Source organism: Podarcis gaigeae (genome assembly GCF_964106915.1).
Source record: "Podarcis gaigeae genome assembly, chromosome: 13".
In the NCBI taxonomy this organism is placed as follows: Eukaryota; Metazoa; Chordata; class Lepidosauria; order Squamata; family Lacertidae; genus Podarcis; species Podarcis gaigeae.
The window spans coordinates 44202586-44226629 of record NC_139689.1 but is presented as its reverse complement, the minus strand read 5'-3'; the positions used below and the strand labels follow the sequence as shown (position 1 = coordinate 44226629).

Sequence of the window (24044 nt, the reverse complement as noted above, 5' to 3'; positions counted from 1 at the left end):
CATCTCACTTTATTGGCCGAGGGAGCCGGCGTACAGCTTCCAGGTCATGTGGCCAGCATGACTAAGCCGCTTCTGGTGAAACCAGAGCAGCGCACGGAAACACTTTTCCTTCCTGCCAGAGCAGTACCTATTTATCTACTTGCACTTTGACGTTCTTTTGAACTGCTAGGTTGGCAGGAGCAGGGACTGAACAACGGGAACTCACGCCGTCTTGGGGATTCGAACTGCCAACCTTCTGATCGGCAAGCCCAAGGCTCAGTGGTTTAGACCACAGCGCCACCTGTGTCACACGCCTGAGAAGCTCCTAGTGGTCAAAACCGACTTATGCCCTGGAAGCCCTTTCAGAAGCATGAGGCTAGCTAGCAGTGTTCACGGAGCAGTTGAAATGCACTTTGTTCATGCTCAGAGATCCTGCAGTTTGCGGGTAGCCGTTGTGGAATCACAAATGTATTTACATACTGCCTTTCCTCCGAGGATCTCAAGGTGGAGCATGTGGTTTTCTCCCGCTCCATTTTATCTTCAAAACAACCCTGGGACCTTCTCTTTTCATGATTCAACATGCTGAAGGGAAGACACTTGGCAGCACTCCTGCAGGTACGGGTGCAAGGGCAGCTTAAAAACCCAGCATGCTCTTCAGCCCCTCTGAACTAATTCTTTGTGAGCTTCCTAGAAGAGGGGCCCGGAGAGCAGCAACACGAGAGCAGGGCCTTTTCTGTGCTGGCTCCTCGCTTGCAAAATGCTTTCCCCAAGGAGGCTCGCCAGGGGCCATCGTCATACATGTTTAGCTGCCAGGCAAAAACACTTCTCCCAGGCCTTTGGCTAATTAAACAATCTATGGCCTTTTAAACTGTGTGGGGATTGTTTGTTACTATGATATGTATTTTTGTGTTTTTATATTGTAAAGCATCCTGTTATCCTTGGGTGAAGGGTGGTATAGAATTATTATTAATTAGGCATGGGAAAAGACTGCTTCAAAACCCCACTCAGCCACAAAACTTACTTGCGTCTCAGCCTGACCTACCTCACAGGGGTGTCATGAAGATAAAATTGGGTGAGGGGAAAGAAACCATGTAGACCGCCTGGAGATCCTTGAGGAAAAGCAGGACATAAATGAACTAAATTCTGTGGACTGGTTTGTGAGTAGCTGCAGATGACGTTTGCAGACACACACAAGCATTTTTCTTCCCTGCAAACCTTAGGGCCCCCTTCCATTAATAATGTGTGTTTGCTAAGCCACCTTTCAGAATACTTTTCAAGCCTGGAGTGATGCTCCTCAAAATACACTCTCATAGTAACAACTGCACAAAATGATTTAATTATTTGCAAACAGCAGGAGGGAGAGTCTGCTGTTCTCTTTTATTCTGCTTTTCTGAGAGTCTCTCCTTCACTTTGGGCGAATTGCGTTTGAGACAGAATTACTGAACAGGGACAAGGCAGCAGGAAAAACCACAAACCAAATAATGCAGATAAAAGTCCGCACGTCAGAGAAAAGGGGTGTCACTGTGTGCCAGGGACTGCCTCTTTTTTTAATCCAAACAGCAAGAACTCCATCCTCTGGTTCTTCTCAATACAGGATTACGCTGGCGAGGATATCCATTCCATTTTTATACCTGAGTGAGATTTATCCAAGAGTCTCCACATCCTTGCAGCGATTCATAATTCGGACTATCAAAACTTCCCCCTCCCCCAGATGTTCAGAGCTTTGCATCATTCTTGGCAGGATCTTTCCTTGATGGGAGTTGAGCAGCCACTTGCGCTGAAATCAATTTAAGAAAGCTTTCTCTGCCTCTGGAAGGCAGGGTCACATTCAGTCTTCCTCCTCCTCCTCCTCCGCTTCAAAGACGGCTACCGCACACTGTCCAATCGGGACGTAGGCGACGACATCCACCTCTCCCCCACCCTTGCTGGGCTTCTGGAAATGAATCTCCAGGGCTTCACGCATCAATTCCTCATCTAGGACATCTGGAATCCCCGACAGCAGGACAGTCCAAGCGCAGACCGAAGGACGGAACTGGAACGGGGAGAAAGAAAATAGAGGATTTTGTTGTCGGCGTCCGTCTGCCTCGGGAGACAAAGAAGGACCGCCTCTGGGGGTGGTCGAACCACCGCGTTAGCATCACTGAAGTGACCTCCCTGGGGTGCAAGCCTGGGCAGTGTGGACGGAGGTCCTGGGCTGCCCAGATGGCTAGACCTCCCCTCTCTCGGCCTCATTGATGGGGTCCAAAGGAAAGCAGAGCAATACGTCTGGCACCAGCTTGGCCGCGGGAGATGTTAGACGGAGGCGTACAAGACGCCAGCCAACTGTCTTAGGGACTCCATTCCTTGGCCTTATACATCTCCCAAAGATATTCTGCAAGGCAGTGGAGGTTGACGATCAGAGCTTTCTCAGAGATGGGCTACCTTCCTAGGTACGTCATGTCAGGAGTTCAGCCTACACACGAGTAGGACCCTGGCAGAGACACATGCCCGACTGGCATGTTCCCTCCCTCCTGGTCTTTCGTTCGGGAGCCTCAAAAGCTTTCTGCTGCCCGAACATCACAGCGACCGATGCCAACCAACACCGGCACTCTTAGGGATCCGCAGAGTTTGCGCATCATGCGTGTGACAGACCTCAGCAACTCAGCATTTATGTACATATAAACACACATGCAGCACTGCAACATGGCTCCCTCTCTCTCTAGTACCAAGACAGCAAAGAGAAAAAGAACAAAGGACAATAGTCCCACTTCATGGAACACAAACATCCTGTTTCCGTCACTTCCCACTCTGTGGAGTCAAAACATACACCGTTGTGTGATAGACAAAAATCCCATGACTGCAACCATGGATCAGGAATTCTAACACGTCATGTGCTGAAACCATCTTTTTAATCATTGGACCCACTATTTTGGGTTAGAAGTGAAATTCAGAATTTTGCCGATGTAGCAGACTGCGCTGGTTAAATCCCTGACAAAATTCCGGACTATTTGTATCGTCCGCTCAATCTGCCGGAGCCTGTCTTTGCACGCAGCGGAAATCCTTAGCGCACAATGAATGATGATGCCAGAGCTGAAGAGTCCTGGTTGCTTTTGCTAAATGCAAACATTACCACCACCGGCAGCAATGAAAAACATGAAAATCCAGGAACCCAACATGCATCTGATTTTGGACAGCAATGCTGCTGCATGATTTGGTTTCCTGAGGTCAGCACTGCTGTTGTGGTAGAGCCTTGGGGTAAGTTGGCCAGGACCCTTTTGAGCATGAAGAACCCCTAGGGACTGCCCATCCCATTTCACCGTCTGAGGAGAAACAGGAAGGTGCCACACCCTCGTTTAACTGAGGTTGTAGATTCTTGGTTCTGGCAGCAGGGAGAAGTGAGGAGAAGCCACAGCTGCTTTTCCCATGGTGGTGGCACTGCCCCTTGGGATCCTGCCGCCCGAAGCGGCCACCTCCGTCTGCCTCATGGGAGAGCAGGCCCTGACCCAGCTTACCACATTCTGAAGCAATGCACATAGCCACATAATAATAATAATAATAATAATAATAATAATAATAATAATAATAATTTATACCCCGCCCTCCCCAGCCAGAGCCAGGCTCAGGGCAGCTAACACCAACAAAATCACAGTAAAAACATAATAGGGGGGAAAGGGGGGGAGAAAGAAAAAACACCCCAATTTAAAATACAGGTTAAAATGCAGCCTCATTTTAAAATAACTCACCTGCAGCTCTGCGATTTCTCCGCCAACATAGTGTGACAGCTTGACTGTGTGAATCTCCTGTCCGATGGGCACTTGATACTGACCTTTTTGGATAAGCCGCTTGGCCACTGTAGAAGGGGGAGAGGCAAAGAAAAGGACAACATTGCAACTTTCCATCTCACTACCTTTAAAAAACGGTGCAGCTCTAACTACCCAAAGCGTAATACAGTGGTACCTTGGTTCTTGAACGTAATCCATTCTGGAAGTCCATTCGACTTCCGAAACGTTCGAAAACCAAGGCGCGGCTTCCGATTGGTGCAAGTGCCCCAGAAACAATAGCCGACAGCAGCATCGGACTTTTGGCTTCTAATAATAATAATAATAATAATAATAATAATAATAATAATAATAATTTATTATTTATACCCCGCCCATCTGGCTGGGTTTCCCCAGCCACTCTGGGTGGCTTCCAAAAGAATATTAAAATACTGTGATACATCAAACATTAAAAGCTTCCCTAAACAGGGCTGCTTTCAGATGTCTTCTAAAAGTCTGGTAGTTGTTGTTCTCTTTGACATCTGGTGGGAGGGCGTTCCACAGGGAGGGCACCACTACCGAGAAGGCCCTCTACCTGGTTCCCTGTAACTTGGCTTCTCGCAGTGAGGGAACCGCCAGAAGGCCCTCGGCGCTGGACCTTAGTGTCCGGGCAGAATGATGGGGGTGGAGACGCTCCTTCAGGTATACTGGACTGAGGCTGTTTAGGGCTTTAAAGGTCAGCACCAACACTTTGAATTGTGCTCGGAAACGTACTGGGAGCCAATGTAGGTCTTTCAAGACCCGTGTTATATGGTCTTGGCGGCCGCTCCCAGTCACCAGTCTGGCTGCTGCATTCTGGATTAGTTTCCGGGTCACCTTCAAAGGTAGCCCCACGTAGAGCGCATTGCAGTAGTCCAAGCGGGAGATAACCAGATCATGCAGCACTCTGGCGAGACAGTCCGCAGGCAGATAGGGTCTCAGCCTGCGTACCAGATGGAGCTGGTACACAGCTGCCCAGGACATGGATTTAACCTGTGCCTCCATGGACAGCTGTGAGTCCAAAATGACTCCCAGGCTGCGCACCTGGTCCTTCAGGGGCACAGTTACCCCATTCAGGACCAGGGAGTCCTCCACACCTGCCCGCCTCCTTTCCCCCAGAAACAGTACTTCTGTCTTGTCAGGATTCAATCTCAATCTGATAGCCGCCACCCATCCTCCCACCTTCTGAAAAAGGTTCGCAAACCGCAAGACTGACATCTGGGTTTGCAGCATTCGGGTTCCGATTTGTTCGTCAACTAAGCCGTTCGAGAACCAAGGTTCTCCTGTAGTTGGCATTTGGCAGAAGGGACTCTTGTATTCTGTACAGCACCTAGCACAAAGTTTCTTCCGAATGAACATTATCATGTATTGTGGGGTGGTAAAAAACAAGCCCATTCACAGGGAAATTAAACGACGTGTTTGCTTACACCCTGGCTGTAAAATGAGCAGCAGCTCAAACAAAAATATGGCAGTTTTGGTTTAAAATAAATCTTAAGCATTCGTAGATGAGCTGGAGATGGTCCAAGAAAGCGAAATCAGGATGACCACCTCCCTTGCGACAAAAATAATTCACTGATTTTTGAGGTAAGCAAGCCACCTCGCCCTTCCCACTGCCTCTTGATCTATCTCCTTGTACCTCCTACAGCACCTTAAAGACCAACTAAGTCAGTTCTTGGTATGAGCTTTCGTGTGCATGCACAGGTGTATCTGAAGAAGTGTGCATGCACACGAAAGCTCATACCAAGAACTGACTTAGTTGGTCTTTAAGGTGCTACTGGAAGGATTTTTTTTTTCCTTGTACCTCCATCATCCATAAACGTCAGCACCACGTGGCCAGTGTCGCTCAGCCGCTCCACGCTGAACACCTCGCCTCCCATGTTCTGCCGCTTGCTGAAAAACAACTCCAGCTTCTCAAGCAGCCGGTCCTCAGGCAGAGAGGAGGCCACGATGCCAGACAGCAGGACCCGCCGCGGACTCTTTTCCAGGGAGATCTGTGCGGGATGGGGAAGAGGTCTTAGGAAACCAGAACGGCCGCATCATGGCACAGCTGAGGAAAGAAGTCCATCGGGGAAAGAAGAAAATGTGGGGTTGGGTGCAGGCCACCTCCCTCCACGCAATCCACCTCAAACAGTAGTGTGGTGACGGTCTGGCTGGAGGCAGAAGAGGCAACAGCCGGGGAACCCCCTAGGCCTAGGGAAGCCCCAGGGGAAGAAGGCTCAGAGCAGGGCAAGGATGAGTGGTCAGCAGCAGAAGAGGAAGTGGACCGGAGGAAGGAGGCATCAGCAGCAGGAGAGGTGACAGGGTTTAGTGAGCTAGAAGAAGCTGTGCCAGAGAGCAGTTCTAACTTGGAGGCAGAAGTGGAGGCTGGAGAGGAGGCTGGCCTAGAGGCAGGCGGCTGAAGAATCCAGGGCCTCCGGGAAGAATGGCAGATGAAGGTGATGGACTACATGGAACTGGCGGAAATGACTGGCAGAATCCGAGACCAGGGAGAAGAGTCGGTGGAAGAAGATTGGAAGAAATTTAAAGTTTATTTACAGAAATATTCTAAAATTAAGGAATGTTAGAAGGAGGCTGGAATGAAGCTATGTGACTTTAGCAGAAGTATTATAAAGGATTAAGTAAAAATAGATTATTAATGGATGAAAGGAGAGAAGGTAAAGTTACATTGTATCAGGATAAAAATTGGGAAGGATGGAAAAGATTTGTTGAAATAGTTAATTGAACTAGAATACAAAAAAGGGAGGTGTGAGGAGGTCGCTGAAACAAGTAAATGAAAGTTAATAACATTGAAAGTATTGTGTTATTTAAAATTGTTTTTGTTTTGTTTTTGTTATGTATATGTAGCATTTTTGGGGTTTTTTGTATTTTATTGTATTGTTCTGATATGTTTAATTCTTTTTTTCTCTTTCTGTAATTTTTAAAACTTTAATAAATATTATTTTAAAAAAAAGAACCCAGGGCCTCTCCCCGTCCTGCTGTGGCCAGTCCCTCTCTCCCCTGGTCTCCTAGAACTCACAGAGAAACGAAACAGCCAGAGCAGAGGGTGATTGTGTACAGACGCAGTCTGACACAGCATATAACACCGGTCCTGAAAGACCTACATTGGCTCGCAGTACGTTTCCAAGCACAATTCAAAGTGTTGGTGCTGACCTTTAAAGCCCTAAATGGCTTCGGTTCTGTATACCTGAAGGAGCATCTCCATCCCCATCGTTCGGCCCGGACGCTGAGGTTCAGAGCTGAGGGCCTTCTGGCGGTTCCCTCCCTGCCAGAAGTGAGGTTGCAGGGAACCAGGCAGAGGGCCTTCTCGGTAGTGGCACCCGCCCTTTGGAACGCCCTCCCATCAGATGTCAAGGAAATAAACATCTACCTGATTTTTAGAAGACATCTGAAGGCAGCCTGTTTAGGGAAGTTTTTAATGTTTGATGTTTGATCGTGTTTTTAATATTCTGTTGGGAGCCACCCAGAGTGGCTAGAGAAACCCACCCAGATGGGATATAAATAATAAATTTTCTATTCTTCTTCTTCTTCTTCTGCTTCTTCTTATTATTATTACTGGAAAGACACTGGAGAGGAGGAGTCTTAGTGGATACCAGGAAGACGGGGATTTTCAGTCCTCCTAACTGCTTCATCGGTGCAAGGCCTCCTAGAAAAGAGTTGCTGAGACCACTAGGCCTGAGCTGTGGTCTGTTTTCTGGAATATTTAAAGCTAAATCTAAAGTTGCCTGATTGACTCAGTGGTGGCTATCTAGTCTTTTATATATCATATGTGTTTGGATTATTAATGTATTTGGAGGACATTGTATGGTTTTATTGTTTACACTTATGCCAGTGAAGGCCAATAACAACTGCACTGGCCTCGGGTGATTTGTTGTTTTTGTTGCTAACCTACGCTTGACTCCGGCCCTGACAGAGTGCTATCACAGTTGCATGGATTGTAGCCTTACTGCAGAGGTGCAGAAAATGTGCTGAGTGTGGTGCTATGTGCAGCATTCAACTGCCTGGGAATGTTAGCTTTCATTTTTTGAAATAATACAGTGGTAAAGGTAAAGGTACCCCTGCCCGTACGGGCCAGTCGTGACCGACTCTGGGGTTGCGTGCTCATCTTGCTTAAGAGGATGGGAGCCAGCGCTGTCCGAAGACACTTCTGGGTCACGTGGCCAGCGTGACAAAGCTGCTCTGGCGAGCCAGCACCAGCGCAGCGCATGGAAACGCCATTACCTTCCCGCTATAAAGCGGTCCCTATTTATCTACTTGCACTTAGGGGTGCTTTCGAACTGCTAGGTGGGCAGGAGCAGGGACCGAGCAACGGGAGTTCACCCCGCCGCGGGGATTCGAACCGCCGACCATACAATCGGCAAGTCCTAGGCACTGAGGTTTTACCCACAGCGCCACCCGCATCCCATAATACAGTGGTACCTCGGGTTAAGAACTTAATTCGTTCTGGAGGTCTGTTCTTAACCTGAAACTGTTCTTAACCTGAGGTACCATTTTAGCTAATGGGGCCTCCCGCTGCTGCTGCTGCCGCACCACCACTGCGCGATTTCTGTTCTCATCCTGAGGTAAAATTCTTAACCCGATGTACTATTTCTGGGTTAGCAGAGTCTGTAACCTGAAGCGTCTGTAACCCGAGGTACCACCGTACTAATAAAACCAAGAACAGGTTTCTAGTTACAGAGTTAAGATTCGATAAAGAATCCGAACTTTCCTGTTCCAGCCCACTTTCTGTTTCAAATGTTCCCAATTACAATTACCCCCAATCACCCCAAAGTTTGGATGCGCCAGATCCGTATTGTGGGTCCAATTTTACAGATGCAGAACCCACCTCCAAGGAAGAGGGCACGAGTAACACCATTGGCTCAGCCTTCACGTGCACATAGCTGAATTCATCCAGTTGAACCTGGTGCTGCTCCATTTCAATGATCCTGGAGGCAACTGACAGGGAGGAGTGGAAAAAGAGGTCAATTCAACTCCAACTATCTCCTTCCATCCATATGTTTTCCTATCTGTCAGTTCGTAAAGGTAAAAGGACCCCTGACCATTAAGTTCAGTCACGGACAACTCTGGGGTTGCAGCGCTCACCTCGCTTTATTGGCCGAGGGAGCCGGCGTACAGTTTCTGGGTCATGTGGCCAACATGACTAAGCCGCTTCTGGCAAACCAGAGCAGCGCACGGAAACGCCGGTTACCTTCCCGCTGGAGCAGTACCTATTTATCTACTTGCACTTTGACGTGCTTTCGAACTGCTAGGTTGGCAGGAGCAGGGACTGAGCAACAGGAGCTCACCCTGTCACGGGGATTCGAACCGCCAACCTTCTGATCAGCAAGTCTTAGGCTCTGTGGTTTAACCCACAGTGCCACCCGCGTCCCCATCTGTTAGTTCAGCAACCCAGAATTAGTTCCCATCCTCCTTTAAGATGGAAACAAGATGCTTTTTTTGTCCGTGTGTGATTGCATTGAGGGGTGTGTGGAGTGTTAGGGGAGAGACAAGGCGCATCATGCTCTTTCTGGAGTAGCTTGGTCCCTACTCTGCACCCCAGGAATGGCTTTGACTAGCTGGTTAAACGAGTCAAGGGTAGTCAATGGATCTCAAACCCTGGGTGACTTAGGGACTTCCCCGTATTCAAAGACAGGCTCTGGCAGATTAAGCGGACAAGACCTATGGTGGGTCCAGAAGTGAAGAAAGCATTATTTGCATGTGCTATAGAGGGGAGTGAGGGGCAGGTGGGGCTCATCAGCCTGGGAAGGCAGCCCATCTGGGAGAAGGAAAATTTGGATCCGAAATCTCCGCTGCATTGCAGGATATCTTCAGGAGAAGAAAAGGCTACCAGCCTTTCCCAACCCATGGGTCCCCAGATGTTGTTGAACTACAACTCCCATCACTAGCTAGCAAGGCCAGAGCTCAGGGGTGATGGGAGTTGTAGTCCAACAACATCTGGGGACCCACAGGTTGAAAACCACTGGGCTAAGGAGTAAACTCTACACAGATCCGGAGAGGAATCCGGATCCTAAGGTGGTTGGATGGCTCCTTGTACGCCTCCTTCTGGCAACTCCTGCAGCCAAGTTGGTGACCAATGTCTTGCTCTGCTTTCCTTCAGATGTAAAGGTGATAGGTGATAAATAGCTATACAGTGGTACCTCGGGTTAAGAACATAATTCGTTCCAGAGGTCCGTTCTTAACCTGAAACCGTTCTCAACCTGAGGTACCACTTTAGCTAATGGGGCCTCTCACTGCTGCCGCCGCGTGATTTCTGTTCTCATCCTGAGGTAAAGTTCTTAACCCGAGGTACTACTTTCGGGTTAGCGGAGTCTGTAAAGCCACTTCCGGACCTGGCCAGGAGGTGGGGTGATCTGTTATGATCCCTTCCCTATAGCGGAGGAGCAAGTCCCATCACTAGAGATAAAAGTGGTTGGGAATTTATACAGGATTCCCACTGCTGGCAAGGGGCTGGTTGAAATCACCTGCAAAGAGCCTTTGGGTTGTATTCAGCTAACTATTACTCAGAGTAGATCCATTACAATGAACGGGTGTAAGCTAGTCATGGCCATTAATTGCAGCAACCGATTAATGTGCATCATGGCGCCAAACCCAGAAGTGACCCAGAAATATCCCTGGGCCAAAATGCTTCCAGTTGCCAGACTCTGCCTGCTCTTAGGTTCCCCAACTTAGGGCCACCCCTGTGGCATCTTTTCGGGGTCATAATTTCATTCCGAACAGCTGCTCCTACCCTTATGGCTTTCAAAAGTGATGAGAGCCGATCCCCCAGGCACAGGGTATCGAATCTGTGGCCGGGCTGTCAAACGGTTAGGCAATGTTTCCTCCTTTGCTTCTTCCACGTGGCCTTTAAACACCATCGCCCGTTCAGGTAAGTTGGTTGGCACCTGGAGAGTTGGCAGGAGAGAGAAGGTTGATATGAGAATGGGTTTTTTTTCCTGCCAGGTTTCGCACTCTACAACAAACTCTATTGTGAGTCAGAATTCCAACTGGATGTATCTCCCACGCATACTCTTCTTGTTTTGTATTTCACATTGCCTCTTCTGATTAAAACTTTTAAATTAATAAGTAACTGTAGAACTCAGCTAGCAGATAGTTTAAGGAAAATGTTAAGGAAAGGACAGAGCAGTTCTGTGCATAGACAGAGATTTTGCCTTGCAACTGAACAAACGCCACTAGTCTTAGTTGGTTTGCAGGGCAGAAAAGAGGAATAATAATAGGAATTATTATAATTTCTTTCTTTCTTTCTTTCTTTCTTTCTTTCTTTCTTTCTACATACATACATACATACATACATACATATGCCACCCATCTGGCTGGGTTTCCCCAGCCACTCTGGGTGGCTCCCAACAGAATATTAAAAACATGATAAAACATCAAACATTAAGAACTTCCCTAAACAGGGCTGCTGTCAGATGTCTTCTAAAAGTCAGATAGTTGTTTATTTCCTTGACATCTGATGGGAGGGCATTCCACAGGGCGGGTGCCACTACCGAGAAGGCCCTCTGCCTGGTTCCCTGTAACTTCACTTCTTATAATGAGGGAAGCAGCAGAAGGCCGTCAGAGCTGGACCTCAGTGTCCGGGCAGAACAATTGGGGTGGAGAAGCTCCTTCAAGTATACTGGGCTGAAGCCATTTAGAGCTTTAAAGGTCAGCACCAACACTTTGAATTGTGCTCGGAAATGTACCAAGCCAATGTAGCTCCCTTCGCAGGGAGGTGGGACCGATTCGGATGGTCCGCCCCCGCCACTTAATGGATCCAATTGGCTTCCAGAGAGTGGTAGGGGATGCTTTATCCCAAGTTGATGGCCTTTCAGCTGATTCCCTGGTGGCCCGCTGGAATGCGGAGTTAACCAGGGCTATTGACTGTCTGGCTCCGAAGCGCCCTCTCCAATTGCATGGAGCCCGGACAGCCCCGTGGTTTTCCCCGGAGCTGAGGGTGATGAAACAATCGTTGAGACGGCTAGAGCGCCGGTGGCGGAAAACTCATTCTGAATCAGACCGGACACGGGTTAGAGCTCAACGTCGAGCCTACCAAGTGGCAATGGCGACGGCGAAGAGGGCCTTCTTCGCCGCCTCCATTGCATCTGCAGAAAACAGCAGCAGGAGACTTTTTCAGGTGGTTCGCAATCTATCAGAACCACCTGTACCACCGGGGCCTGGTAGGGACCCCAAGATCTCCTGCAATGCTTTTGCAAAGTTTTTTGCAGATAAAATCGCTCAGATTCAGAAGGAGGTAGTCTCCACTGTGGGAGCAGGGCCAGGGCGGGAGAGTGCTAGAGTTCTGTCTGGTCCTGTTACATGGGATCAATTCCAATCTGTTACCTCCGAGGATGTGGACAGGCTGCTTGGACGAGTGAAACCGACCACCTGTCTCCTTGATCCTTGCCCATCCTGGCTGATAAAAGCAAGCCGGGAAGGGCTGGGCGATGGGCTCTGTGGGGTGGTGAATGCTTCCCTCTGTGAGGGAGCCTTCCCAGACCCGCTGAAAGAGGCGGTCATTAAACCGCTTCTTAAAAAAACATCTTTAGACCGGCCAATTTGGCCAACTATCGCCCAGTCTCAAATCTGCCATTCTTGGGCAAGGTGATTGAGCGGGTGGTTGCTGAACAACTCCAAGCACGCCTGGAGGAAACGGACCATTTGGATCCCTTCCAATCAGGATTCAGGCCTCACCATGGGACTGAAACTGCCTTAGTCGCGCTGGTTGATGACCTCCGGCGGGCTAGGGACAAAGGTGAGAGCTGTTTCCTAGTTCTGCTGGATCTCTCAGCGGCCTTTGACACCATCGACCATAACATCCTTCTGGACCGTCTAGAGGGGCTGGGAGCTGGGGGCACTGTCATACAGTGGTTCCGCTCCTTCCTCCTGGGCCGTGTCCAGAAAGTGGTGGGGGGGGGGTGAGTGTTCAGACCCCTGGGCTCTCACTTGTGGGGTGCCTTAGGGTTCTGTCCTCTCCCCCATGCTTTTTAATATCTATATGAAGCCGCTGGGAGAGATCATCAGGGGGTTTGGACTGGGTGTTCATCAGTATGCAGATGACACCCAGCTCTACCTCTCCTTTAAATCAGAACCAGTGAAGGCGGTGAAGGTCCTGTGTGAGTGCCTGGAGGCGGTTGGAGGTTGGATGGCGGCTAACAGATTGAGGTTGAATCCTGACAAGACAGAAGTACTGTTTTTGGGGGACAGGAGGCGGGCAGGTGTGGAGGATTCCCTGGTCCTGAATGGGGTAACTGTGCCCCTGAAGGACCAGGTGCGCAGCCTGGGAGTCATTTTGGACTCACAGCTGTCCATGGAGGCGCAGATTAACTCTGTGTCCAGGGCAGCTGTCTACCAGCTCCACCTGGTACGCAGGCTAAGACCCTACCTCCCCGCGGACTGTCTCGCCAGAGTGGTGCATGCTCTAGTTATCTCACGCTTGGACTACTGCAACGCGCTCTACGTGGGGCTACCTTTGAAGGTGACCCGGAAACTGCAATTAATCCAGAATGCGGCAGCGAGACTGGTGACTGGGAGTGGCCGCCGGGACCACATAACACCGGTTCTGAGAGATCTGCATTGGCTCCCAGTACGTTTCCGAGCACGATTCAAAGTGTTGGTGCTGACCTTTAAAGCCCTAAACGGCCTCGGTCCTGTATACCTGAAGGAGCGTCTCCACCCCCATCGTTCAGCCCGGACTCTGAGATCCAGCGCCGAGGGCCTTCTGGCGGTTCCCTCATTGCGAGAAGTGAGGCTACAGGGAACCAGGCAGAGGGCCTTCTCGGTAGTGGCACCCGCCCTGTGGAACGCCCTCCCATCAGATGTCAAAGAGATAAAGAATTACCTGACGTTCAGAAGACATCTTAAGGCAGCCCTGTTCAGGGAAGTTTTTAATATGTAATGCTGTACGGTTTTTAACACTGATTGGGAGCCGCCCAGAGTGGCTGGGGAAAACTCAGCCAGATGGGCGGGGTATAAATAATAAATTATTATTATTATTATTATAGCTCTTTCAAGACCTGTGTTATATGGTCTCAGCAGCTACTCCCAGTCACCAGTCTAGCTGCTAGATTAGTTGTAGTTTCCGGGTCACCTTCAAAGGTAACCCCACGTAGAGCGCATTGCAGTAGTCCAAGCGGGAGATAACCAGAGCATGTACCACTCTAGCGAAACAGTCTGCAGGCAGGTAGGCTCTCAGCCTGCGTACCAGATGGAATCTCAAGAGGAATTATGACTGGGATTCAATGGCTCCTTCCGGAAAAGACACAAGCTTGTCTTCATGAGAAAACTAGCCTATTTCTCAGGCCACATGCTTCCCCACACCCAGTACCTTGTGGAGCTCTTCTTGGGCAACCTGAAACCTTTCCAGCTGCTCCAGTTCGTTTTCCAGAGCCAGTTTCTCTTCTAGCAATTGGCGTTTTTCCGTCAGCGCCAACTGAATCTCTCTCTGCAGGGAAAAGATGGTGATCCATTAAACAGGGAACACAAAGGATGTCTGCAGTGCAGACAACCTGTAAACCCAAGATATGCTCAAGATGTATTTGGACTCCATCTCCCATCTATGGGATATTTAAAGTGCAGTCAAACCAAGAGTTTGCTACATAGGCACATTTTTACGGTCGATTATTGGGATGCGGGTGGCGCTGTGGGTTAAACCACAGAGCCTATGACTTGCCGATCAGAAGGTCGGTGGTTCGAATCCCCGCGACGGGGTGAGCTCCCGTTGCTCGGTCCCTGCTCCTGCCCACCTAGCAGTTCGAAAGCATGTCAAAGTGCAAGTAGATAAATAGGTACCGCTCCAGTGGGAAGGTAAACGGCATTTCCGTGCGCTGCTCTGGTTCGCCAGAAGCGGCTTAGTCATGCTGGCCACATGACCCGGAAGCTGTACGCCGGCTACCTTGGCCAATAAAGTCAGATGAGTGCCGCAACCCCAGAGTCGGTCACGACTGGACCTAATGATCAGGGGTGCCTTTACCTTTACCTATTGCATTTCAATATTTTACCATAAGCTGCCCAGAGAACATAGTTTGGGGGAGGCGTGCAATAACTGCAAACAAATAAATAGCTAAAAAGGTAAAGGATCCCTGGACGGTTAAGTCCAATCAAAGGCGACTATGGGGTTGCGACGCTCATCTCGCTTTCAGGTCGAGGGAGTCGGTGTTTGTCCACAGACAGCTTTCCAGGTCATGTGGCCAGCAGGACTGAACAGCTTCTGGCACAACAGGACACCATGATGGAAACCAGAGCACATGGAAACGCTGTTTACCTGGTACCTATTTATCTACTTGCACTGGCGTGCTTTCGAACTGCTAGGCTGGCAGAAGTTGGGACAGAGTCACATGGATTCAAACTGCCGACCTTCTGATCGGCAAGCCCAAGAGGTTCAGTGGTTTAGACCACAGCACCACCTGCGTCCCTGACAAACAAGTAAAAACAGGCTTATCACATAAGTTACAGAGTTTGCATAATTTTTTATTACGTACATGTATTAATCTGGGGGTAGGGTGCCAGAGTCCAATTTTCTGAGAATCTCAGCTCTCTACCTTTCCTTAAAGCATGTGTTTGGCCTACATGGCTGGAAGAAAAGCCTGAACTGTTAAGTTGTGGGTGAACATATCAGACGACACAGCGATTCTTCAAACAGCTCTTGTTTATTCACAGGCCAGGACAGAACTGAACTGAAGGGTTCAGTCAGCCTGCTTATATAGAGCTCCAGTACAATGTAACTGTAACAATTTTCTAAAACTATCCAATCACTGAACGCCACTTTCGATCCCTTATTTGCATAACTATCTACAGTATCCCCCTGCTGGCCCAGGGTGAGAACTTCAGTACATAACATGAACATACATCAGCAACACCTGGGGAAATATCAGAAAGATGGAGGAAAACACGGAGGACGATTTGCTGTGGTCGTATTTCCCCTCCTGACCTTTCACAATGACTTGCAAAATAAAAGGATGCAAAATAAGAAAATGGGTGCTTATGTTTCATCAGAACGACTGCATAACTGAACATCTCTCAGTGCAGGACTGGGGTTACACTGATGAATAATTTGCTTTTCTTTAAAGAAGGGCTGAGGAACCTGTAGCCCTGCAGTTGTTGCTGGAGAGTTCAACAACAAACACATTTCCCCTTCTCTGCTTTAAAGATAGAATATACCCAACCCTGGTCTTAAAAGGTCTGTACCTGGAAACCTGCTTTGTGGGGCCGAGACTCTTCTTCAAGCTCCTGGAGTCTTTTATGCAGAAGCTCAGTTTCTCTCTCGAGTTTTGACGCCTCTCGTTCGCTCTCTTTTCTGCCAGCCTCCAAGGAAAACCGGTCAGCCTCCAATGCTTTGCACATATCCTAAAAAGGTGACAAGTAGACGTGTGACAGTCAGAAAGGATAAAACCAGGAAAGGGGAAATCTGAAGAAAATATGTGTATTTTTTTATCCCGATGAATTTTTCTTAAACTTTCCAGTAGGCAAAATGGGAAATAGAGAATTTCCAATCAGGGTGATGCTCTTTAATACTATATGAGAAAGTTTCTGTCGACATAATAGGTTTCCTTTTGTTTACTACGAAGTTTGTGTTATCTATTGTTTCTTTCAGCTTTTCAGGTGGCAGACACAAATATTTAAGAAGCATAAGGCGAGCTCCCTCTCTAATACCAGGTATATATTTACATTTTTGCTAGCACAAAAGTAATGTGCTTATACTTTGGGGGCCACAGTTCTAGGCATGCTAAACTCGGGGTGATCCCCACTAAACAGAATGGATTTTGCTTCTGAGTAAACATGCAGAGAATAAATTTAAAACCAGGGTGGATTTGATTTAAATCAAATCAAATCGATTTAAATCACAATTTAAATCGCGAGTCAGTAAGACTTGATTTAAATCAATTTTTTTACAGAAGGACTCATTCTTGCATATTTACAACCAGAGGAAGTTTTCATTTTTGGAATAATAAATTTTCAGAGCAGTTGTTTACAGTTATATCAAAAATTACTGATTTGGTTATACTATTAGAAAGACATAGACAGATAATTATGAAATTATTGTGAGGTTTAATAAGTTAACTGTTTATATTCTGACAACTTTTCTGATGTGGTTAAACAATTTTTTTTTTTTAAAAAAAGAAAAACTTAGATTGAGTTTTAGCACACATGAAAAACTTAAAACAAACCCTTATTTCCTGATGAATAGCCTTTGGAGTAGAATGTAACTTAAATAGAAAACTATCTTTAGAAAGATTTGTCATTCCAAAAGCATTTTATTTTAAAATCCGGTTTCAATTTTTAAAAAAATCATTGGTTCTTATCCATCCTGTTTAAAATAAAAAGCAATTACAAATAAAATAAATATAAAGGAAAGAGCTTTGAGGAAAGCCTCCGTACACCAACACATCTCACTTTCGACATGAGAGACAACTGCTGTTTCCTAAGAAGAGTACCTGCCATTTCAAGGTTTGCTCTGCTGCCAGTGTCTCCAAAGACTCACTTGCTGAAATTCTTGGACTGGGCAGGTAGATGAAGGAGTCCTGAAGAGCAGAACAAAAGGATGTTCGTTCACAGCCCAGGGCCTCCAGCCTCCACGCAACAGGAGCGCAGAGGCGAGTTCAAAAACTTATGAGACATGGTGGGGACGGGGAGAAGGGGACTAACTTTTTATTATTTTTATTTTTATTAAAGCTTTATTGCAGAACAATTTACACACTACATAAAAAAAACACAAACCAACCAACACCATACCCTCATAACAACTAAACACGAACGAACAACATATCATTTGGCATCACACACACTTTTGACTTCTGATTCACCTCACTGTACTTTTTACACATTATTGGTCTATTCACACTTCCTTATTTTTTTAACTGTTGCATATCAAAAGGAGATTTTTGCTTTTATAATTTCCTCATTATTCAAGATTCAATCTAGACCTGTCAGGAGATTTTCATTATCACAATCCTTTTTTAGATATTCTTTGAATAATGTCCAATCTTTACTCGCTTTCTGGTTTGAGTTTCCTCTTAATCTCCCAGTCATTTTCGCAAGTTCTAAATATTCTATCATCTTCGCCTGCCAGTCAATTTTTGTGGGGGTTGAGTCACCTTTCCAATTTTTTGCTATTAAAATTCTGGCCGCCATGGTTGCTTACATAAAAAAGTTTCTAAAGATTTTTTTGTATTTTGGTAGACATCATGCCTAACAGAAAGGCTTCTGGGCGTTCTTTGAAGGTGAATTTAAATATCTTTTTGAGTTTGTTATATATTAAGTCCCAGAATTCTCGTATCCTCACGCAGTCCCACCACATGTGCAGGAAGGTACCTACCCCCTTTTTGCATCTCCAGCAAACATTTGAGTTCTTTTTATACATCTTGGCCAGTTTGAGAAGGGGACTAACTATTGATCACTTGGTAAATATATCAACTTCTTGAAGTAAATGCACAGAGCTGCCCTAACTGCCATGTGAGGCAGCGACTTGCATACAGTCATACCTCGGGTTGCGAACGCTGCGGGCTGTGCATTTTCGGGTTGCGGACAGCGCCGAACCCGGAAGTACCAGAACGGGTGACTTCCAGGTTTTGGCACTTATGCATGCGCAGAAGCACAAAATAACATCACGCACATGCGGAAAAGCACCAAATCGCGTCATGCGCATGCGCAGCGCTTCAGGCTGCGAACGTGCCTCCCGCACGGATCACGTTCACAACCAGAGGTATCACTGTACAGTGGTACCTCGGGTTAAGAACTTAATTCGTACTGGAGGTCCATTCTTAACCTGAAACTGTTCTTAACCCAAGGTACCACTTTAGCTAATGGGGCCTCCCGCTGCTGCCGCACCACCGGAGCACAATTTCTGTTCTCATCCTGAAGCAAAGTTCTTAACCCAAGGTAATATTTCTGGGTTAGCGGAGTCTGTAACCTGAAGTGTATGTAACCCAAGGTACCACTGTACTTGAAAGAGGCACTCTTGAATCAAGGTTTCTCATATCACTCTGAAGACGCAACAAACATGTTTAGCAGAGAGGCATATGGTGTTGATATGGAAAAGGATCTATTCTCTAAAGAGCACACAGCAACAGCGGCTTAACCGTAGAGTAGTAGATTACAGGAATGCATAGTGGGGAGCAAAACAAGCCAAGGGAGTCACAGGATTCCCTCGTGGGATTCATCCAAAGACAAGATCAGTGGACAACAAACTGTGTCACCCCCTATTAGTACTAAAGTAAGGTTAACTGGGGACGCGGGTGGCCCAAACCACTGAACCTAGGCTTGCCGATCAGAAGGTCTGCGGTTCGAATCCCCGCGACGGGGTGAGCTCCCATTGCTCGGTCCCTGCTTCTGCCAACCTAGCAGTTCGAAAGGACATAAAAGTGCAAGTAGATAAATAGGTACCACTCTGGCGGGAAGGTAAACGGCGTTTCCGTGCGCTGCTCTGGTTTGCCAGAAGCGGCTTAGTCATGCTGGCCACATGACCCGGAAGCTGTACGCCGGGTCCCTCGGCCAATAAAGCGAGATGAGCACCGCAACTCCAGAGTCTGTCATGACTGGACCTAATGGTCAGGAGTCCCTTTACCTTTACCTTTAAGGTTAACTTGGGACACGGGTGGTGCTGTGGTCTAAACCACTGAGCCTAGAGCTTGCCGATCAGAAGGTTGGCTGTTCAAATCCCCGCGACAGGGTGAGATCCTGTTGCTTGGTCCCTGCTCCTGCCAACCTAGCAGTTCGAAAGCACGTCAAAGTGCAAGTAGATAAATAGGAACCGCTCCAGCGGGAAGGTAAACAGCATTTCCGTGTGCTGCTCTGGTTTTGGTGTTCCATTGCGCCAGAAGCGGCTTAGTCATGCTGGCCACATGACCCGGAAAAACTGTCTGCAGACTCCCTCGGCCAGTAGAGCGAGATGAGTGCTGCAACCCCAGTGTTGTCTGCGACTTAACTGTCAGGGGTCCTTGGAGGCTCTCAGCTGCCAGTCCAAGGGGTTTGGAAGGACTGGATAGCTGCTGCTAGCCCCGGACGGGCAAGTTAAATATGGATGCAACTTTTGCACCCAAGCAAGGGAACCAGTGGCACTAATTAACATAACACGCAGCCTTGGAAGGAATCCAAGGAAATTAATGGTCAGTTAGCAGAGGGTGGGTATTTTCTTCTTCACGCAACATAAAATTAACTCATGTCCATGTGCCACCACCAAAGGTGGAAATGCCACTGGTTTAGGGGGCTTGAGGAAGGGCTGGTGAAGGATATCCACATGAAAACGCAGTCCTGATTACATTTAGCGTTCATAATTTCAGCAGGATAATTTAAGGAGGTCATTTTGTTGCTGCTGTTCTTAAAACAACTGCGTCAGAAATACTTGATGTTTTACTGAGAATAGCTCAGAGGTTTCCCAGCAGATCCTGGGCTCATTGCACTACATTTAAAATAGCAAGATGACCCAAACACTAAGGAAAGCTGGTGTAAGTTTTAATCTGTTTTACTGTTTTAATTTTTTTATTGTATTTTTTCCTTGATTCCCTTGTTTTTATCTTTTTCAAAACCACTTAGAGATTTTTTTTTACAATCAAATGACCTATATATTTTACATTTTTTTTTAAAAAAAAATACCAGTTTAAACCTTCATGGCTTCCCCCAAAAGAATCCTGGGAACTGTAGTTTGTTAAGGGTGCTGAGAGCTGTTAGTAGACCCCTCTATTACAAAGCTTTGATATCCAGAATTCCCTTGGAAGAGGGATTGATTTTTAAATCATTCTGGGAACTGTAGTTCCATGAGAGGAATAAGGGGTGCCAAACAACTCCCAGCAGCACCCTTGTTGTTGTTGTTGTTGTTTAGTCGTTTAGTCGTGTCCGACTCTTCGTGACCCCCTGGACCAGAGCACGCCAGGCACTTCTGTCTTCCACTGCCTCCCGCAGTTTGGTCAGACTCATGTTTGTAGCTTCGAAGACACTATCCAACCATCTCGTCCTCTGTCGTCCCCTTCTCCTTGCGCCCTCCATCTTTCCCAACATCAGGGTCTTTTCCAGGGAGTCTTCTCTTCTCATGAGGTGGCCAAAGTATTGGAGTCTCAGCTTCAAGATCTGTCCTTCCAGTGAGCACTCAGGGCTGATTTCCTTAAGAATGGATAGGTTTGTTCTTCTTGCAGTCCATGGGACTCTCAAGAGTCTCCACCAGCACCATAATTCAAAAGCATCAATTCTTCGGCGATCTGCCTTCTTTATGGTCCAGCTCTCACTTCCATACATCACTACTGGGAAAACCATAGCTTTTACTATACGGACCTTTGTTGGCAAGGTGATGTCTCTACTTTTTAAGATGCTGTCTAGGTTTGTCATTGCTTTCCTCCCAAGAAGCAGGCGTCTCTTAATTTCGTGGCTGCTGTCACCATCTGCAGTGATCATGGAGCCCAAGAAAGTAAAATCTCTCACTGCCTCCATTTCTTCTCCTTCTATTTGCCAGGAGGTGATGGGACCAGTGGCCATGATCTTCGTTTTTTTGATGTTGAGCTTCAGACCATTCCCCTTCATGGATCACTGCCTTGCCGTGGCGAAGGGGCTTGAAGAACTCAGAGAAGCTATGAACTATGCCGAGCAGGGCACCCAAGATGAACAGGTCATAGGGGAGAGTTTTGACCAAACGTGATCTACCTGGAGGAGGCAAGCCACTCCAGTATCCCTGCCAAGAAAACTCCATGGACAAAGACAACAGGCATATAAAAGCAGCACCCTTAGCAAACTACAATTCCTAAGATTCTTTGGGGGGGGAGCCAAGATTATTTAAAGTGGTGTGATATTGCTTTAAATATGTACTGCTTAGTCCTCATCCATCCTCTGGGTGCCACACAGAGGCAGATTCTTAGTTGCCTGTCTGTTGCCTGCTTACCTCATCTGAATCCATCCTGTTGACACACCTGGAAGAAAACAGAAGGGCTGAGTTTGTAGTGCACTTTAATACAAAACAGAGCTAACCCAAATACCACCCAGGGCGGGGGGGGGGGAGGGGAGAGAATGTAATTCGGTTTTATTATGCAAATATGCGTCTGCTTTGCATAATTTATTCTGCTTCACATACCCTAGAGCAGCACAAAGAGCTTAGATCCCTAAAACTCCCGTCTTTATCCAGAGATTCCTTGTTTCCTCGCCTCCGTTTCCCTGCACGCTCCCATGCCTCTCTTCCTCGGTCATACGGACTAGAAACTTGACACCGGAAAAGTCGAGACCCGCCATGGGAGAAGCCCGGATTTTTGTTGTGGGGCAGAACCTCAGTTTGCCATGTATTGATTATTGATTTGGGAGGGCAGCTGCCACTTCCTGCCTCCCCCCTCTTGGCTTCTCCCATGAAACCCGCCCTGCTTGCTGAATTCACAGTGCCCGGTCCCGAACCCCAGGCTTCAAATGCAAGGGTTGCTGACCCGCCCCAACCCGCCGCCCCTACGGAGGACTCATCCTGACCTCGCCCTACGGTCCGGCGTCGAAAGGCAGGCGGCGCGCAGAGGGCGCGCACGGACACTTCTATCCAAGCGCAAAGCGGAGCGTTTGGGTGCTGCGGTTTGGGGACCGATGCGGATCAGGCCCACAAGACCCCCCCAAACTAGCGATCTTACCTTCCGCAGCAGCTGCTGGCCTCCTTGCGCCGCTTCCACTTTCGATTTCCAGCTGTTAAAAGCCTCCTCCCCCAAGCCAAGCCCCGCCCCGAAGCGTGAAGTCTGCCTCCCAGGCAGGATGGGCGCGCCTTTGTGGCGTTGGAAGGGATCCCGGGTCATCTAGTCCAACCCCCCGCCCCTTGCCATGCAGGAATCTCAGCATAGAATTGTGGGGTAAGAAGGGATCTATTTGGTCCCCAGAGTTTGTGTGTTTAATCTGGGATTTCCGAGGAGCAACCTTCCAGTTTCCGATTTCTCAATGGAGAGATTGTTTTGGAATAACGGATTGCCTTGTCTTTAAACCTTTCCCGTTATCCTTGCTATATAGATTGCATGTCTAATATCAGAGTTCAGCATAGGAGTGTTTAAATGGCAATGAACATGTGCAAAGTGCCCCCACCACAAAATAATTCAGCACCCACAGCTAAGCAATTATGTATTTACTAGCGGGGTGTGTGTGTGTGCATATTATTATTTTCATGGACTATTGACAAGCTTTCTTCACTCCAGAGTAGAGCCATACTCTGCTCATGCTCAGAGGTGCACTGTCAGCATTTCGGAGGAGCAGCTTGACAAGAGAAAAGCGCTGGAGAACAGTGTTAGCAACGGATTTGCTCAAGTGCTTCCATTTGTTCTGCACTTCCATGCCAACCATGTCTGAAGGCGGTTGGAGGACGAATGGCGGCTAACAGATCGAGGTTGAATCCTGACAAGACAGAAGTAGTGTTTTGGGGGGACAGTCCATAGGCAGGTTTGGACTCCCTGGTCCTGAATGGGTTAACTGTGCCCCTGAAGGACCAGCTGCGCAGCCCGGGAGTCATTATGGACTCCCAGCTGTCCATGGAGGCGCAGGTCAATTCTGTGTCCAGGGCAGCTGTTTACCAGCTCCATCTGGTACGCAGGCTGAGACCCTACATGTCCACAGATTGTCTCGCCAGAGTGCTGCATGATCTGGTTATCTCTCGCTTGGACTACTGCAATGCGCTTTACGTGGGGCTACCTTTGAAGGTGACCCGGAAACTACAACTAATCCAGAATGCGGCAGCTAGACTGGTGACTGGGAGCGGCTGCCGAGACCATATAACACCGGTCTTGAAAGATCTACACTAGCTCCCAGTACGTTTCTGAGCACAATTCAAAGTGTTGGTGCTGACCTTTAAAGCCCTAAACGGCCTCGGCCCAGTATACCTGAAGCAGCATCTCATCCCGCATCTTTCTGCCCGGACACTGGGGTCCAGCGCCGAGGGCCTTCTGGCGGTTCCCTCACTGCGAGAAGCCAAGTTACAGGGAACCAGGCAGGGGGCCTTCTCGGTAGTGGCACCCGCCCTGTGGAACGCCCTCCCACCAGATGTGAAAGAGAAAAATCACTACCAAACTTTAGTGTTCTGTCGGAAGCTGCCCAGAGTGGCTGGGGAAACCCAGCCAGATGGGTGGGGTATAAATATTATTATTATTGGCATTCATCTGTCTTCAGACAATGGAGTGCTCTTCCGAAAATCGCTGGAGAATCACAGTACATACTGTGACTGCAGAGACCCATAACTGGTAACTACTGCCAACCACGTTGTTTTGGCTGCACTAGCTGTACTGAAATGACCTCCCTAGGGAACTAGCCTGGGCAGTGTGTCTAGAGGTCCTGGGCTGCCCAGACGACAATACCACTGATGTGGTCCAAAGGAAAGCAGAGCAGTAC

At 47.9% G+C, this 24044-nt stretch overlaps 2 protein-coding genes across 3 annotated transcripts in view; one reads left to right on the top strand and one right to left on the bottom strand.

Moving 5' to 3' along the window:
• LOC310830103 (putative protein PTGES3L) overlaps positions 1-24044 on the top strand; it is a 280219-nt gene that overhangs the window by 200451 nt on the left and 55724 nt on the right. The window lies entirely within an intron of this gene.
• Positions 1312-22424, bottom strand: IFI35 (interferon induced protein 35). The gene is made up of 10 exons (XM_083709706.1): positions 22313-22424; positions 21592-21619; positions 17162-17248; positions 15915-16073; positions 14056-14172; positions 10480-10633; positions 8578-8687; positions 5557-5746; positions 3702-3808; positions 1312-2011 (listed from the first exon to the last, which is right to left on the bottom strand). The coding sequence occupies exons 2-10, from the start codon at positions 21604-21606 to the stop codon at positions 1808-1810; spliced, it is 1143 nt and encodes a 380-aa protein (XP_083565832.1). The 5' UTR covers positions 21607-21619; positions 22313-22424; the 3' UTR covers positions 1312-1807.

What these genes read in the sequence shown, in the direction of transcription:
- IFI35 (XM_083709706.1), bottom strand. An exon ending in AGCAAACCTTGAAATGGCAG is followed by an intron (nt 16,074 to 17,161) that starts GTACTCTTCTTA and finishes TCACCTTTTTAG; the next exon opens with GATATGTGCAAAGCATTGGA. An exon ending in GACGTTTATGGATGATGGAG is followed by an intron (nt 3,809 to 5,556) that starts GTACAAGGAAAA and finishes CCCCTTCTACAG; the next exon opens with TGGCCAAGCGGCTTATCCAA.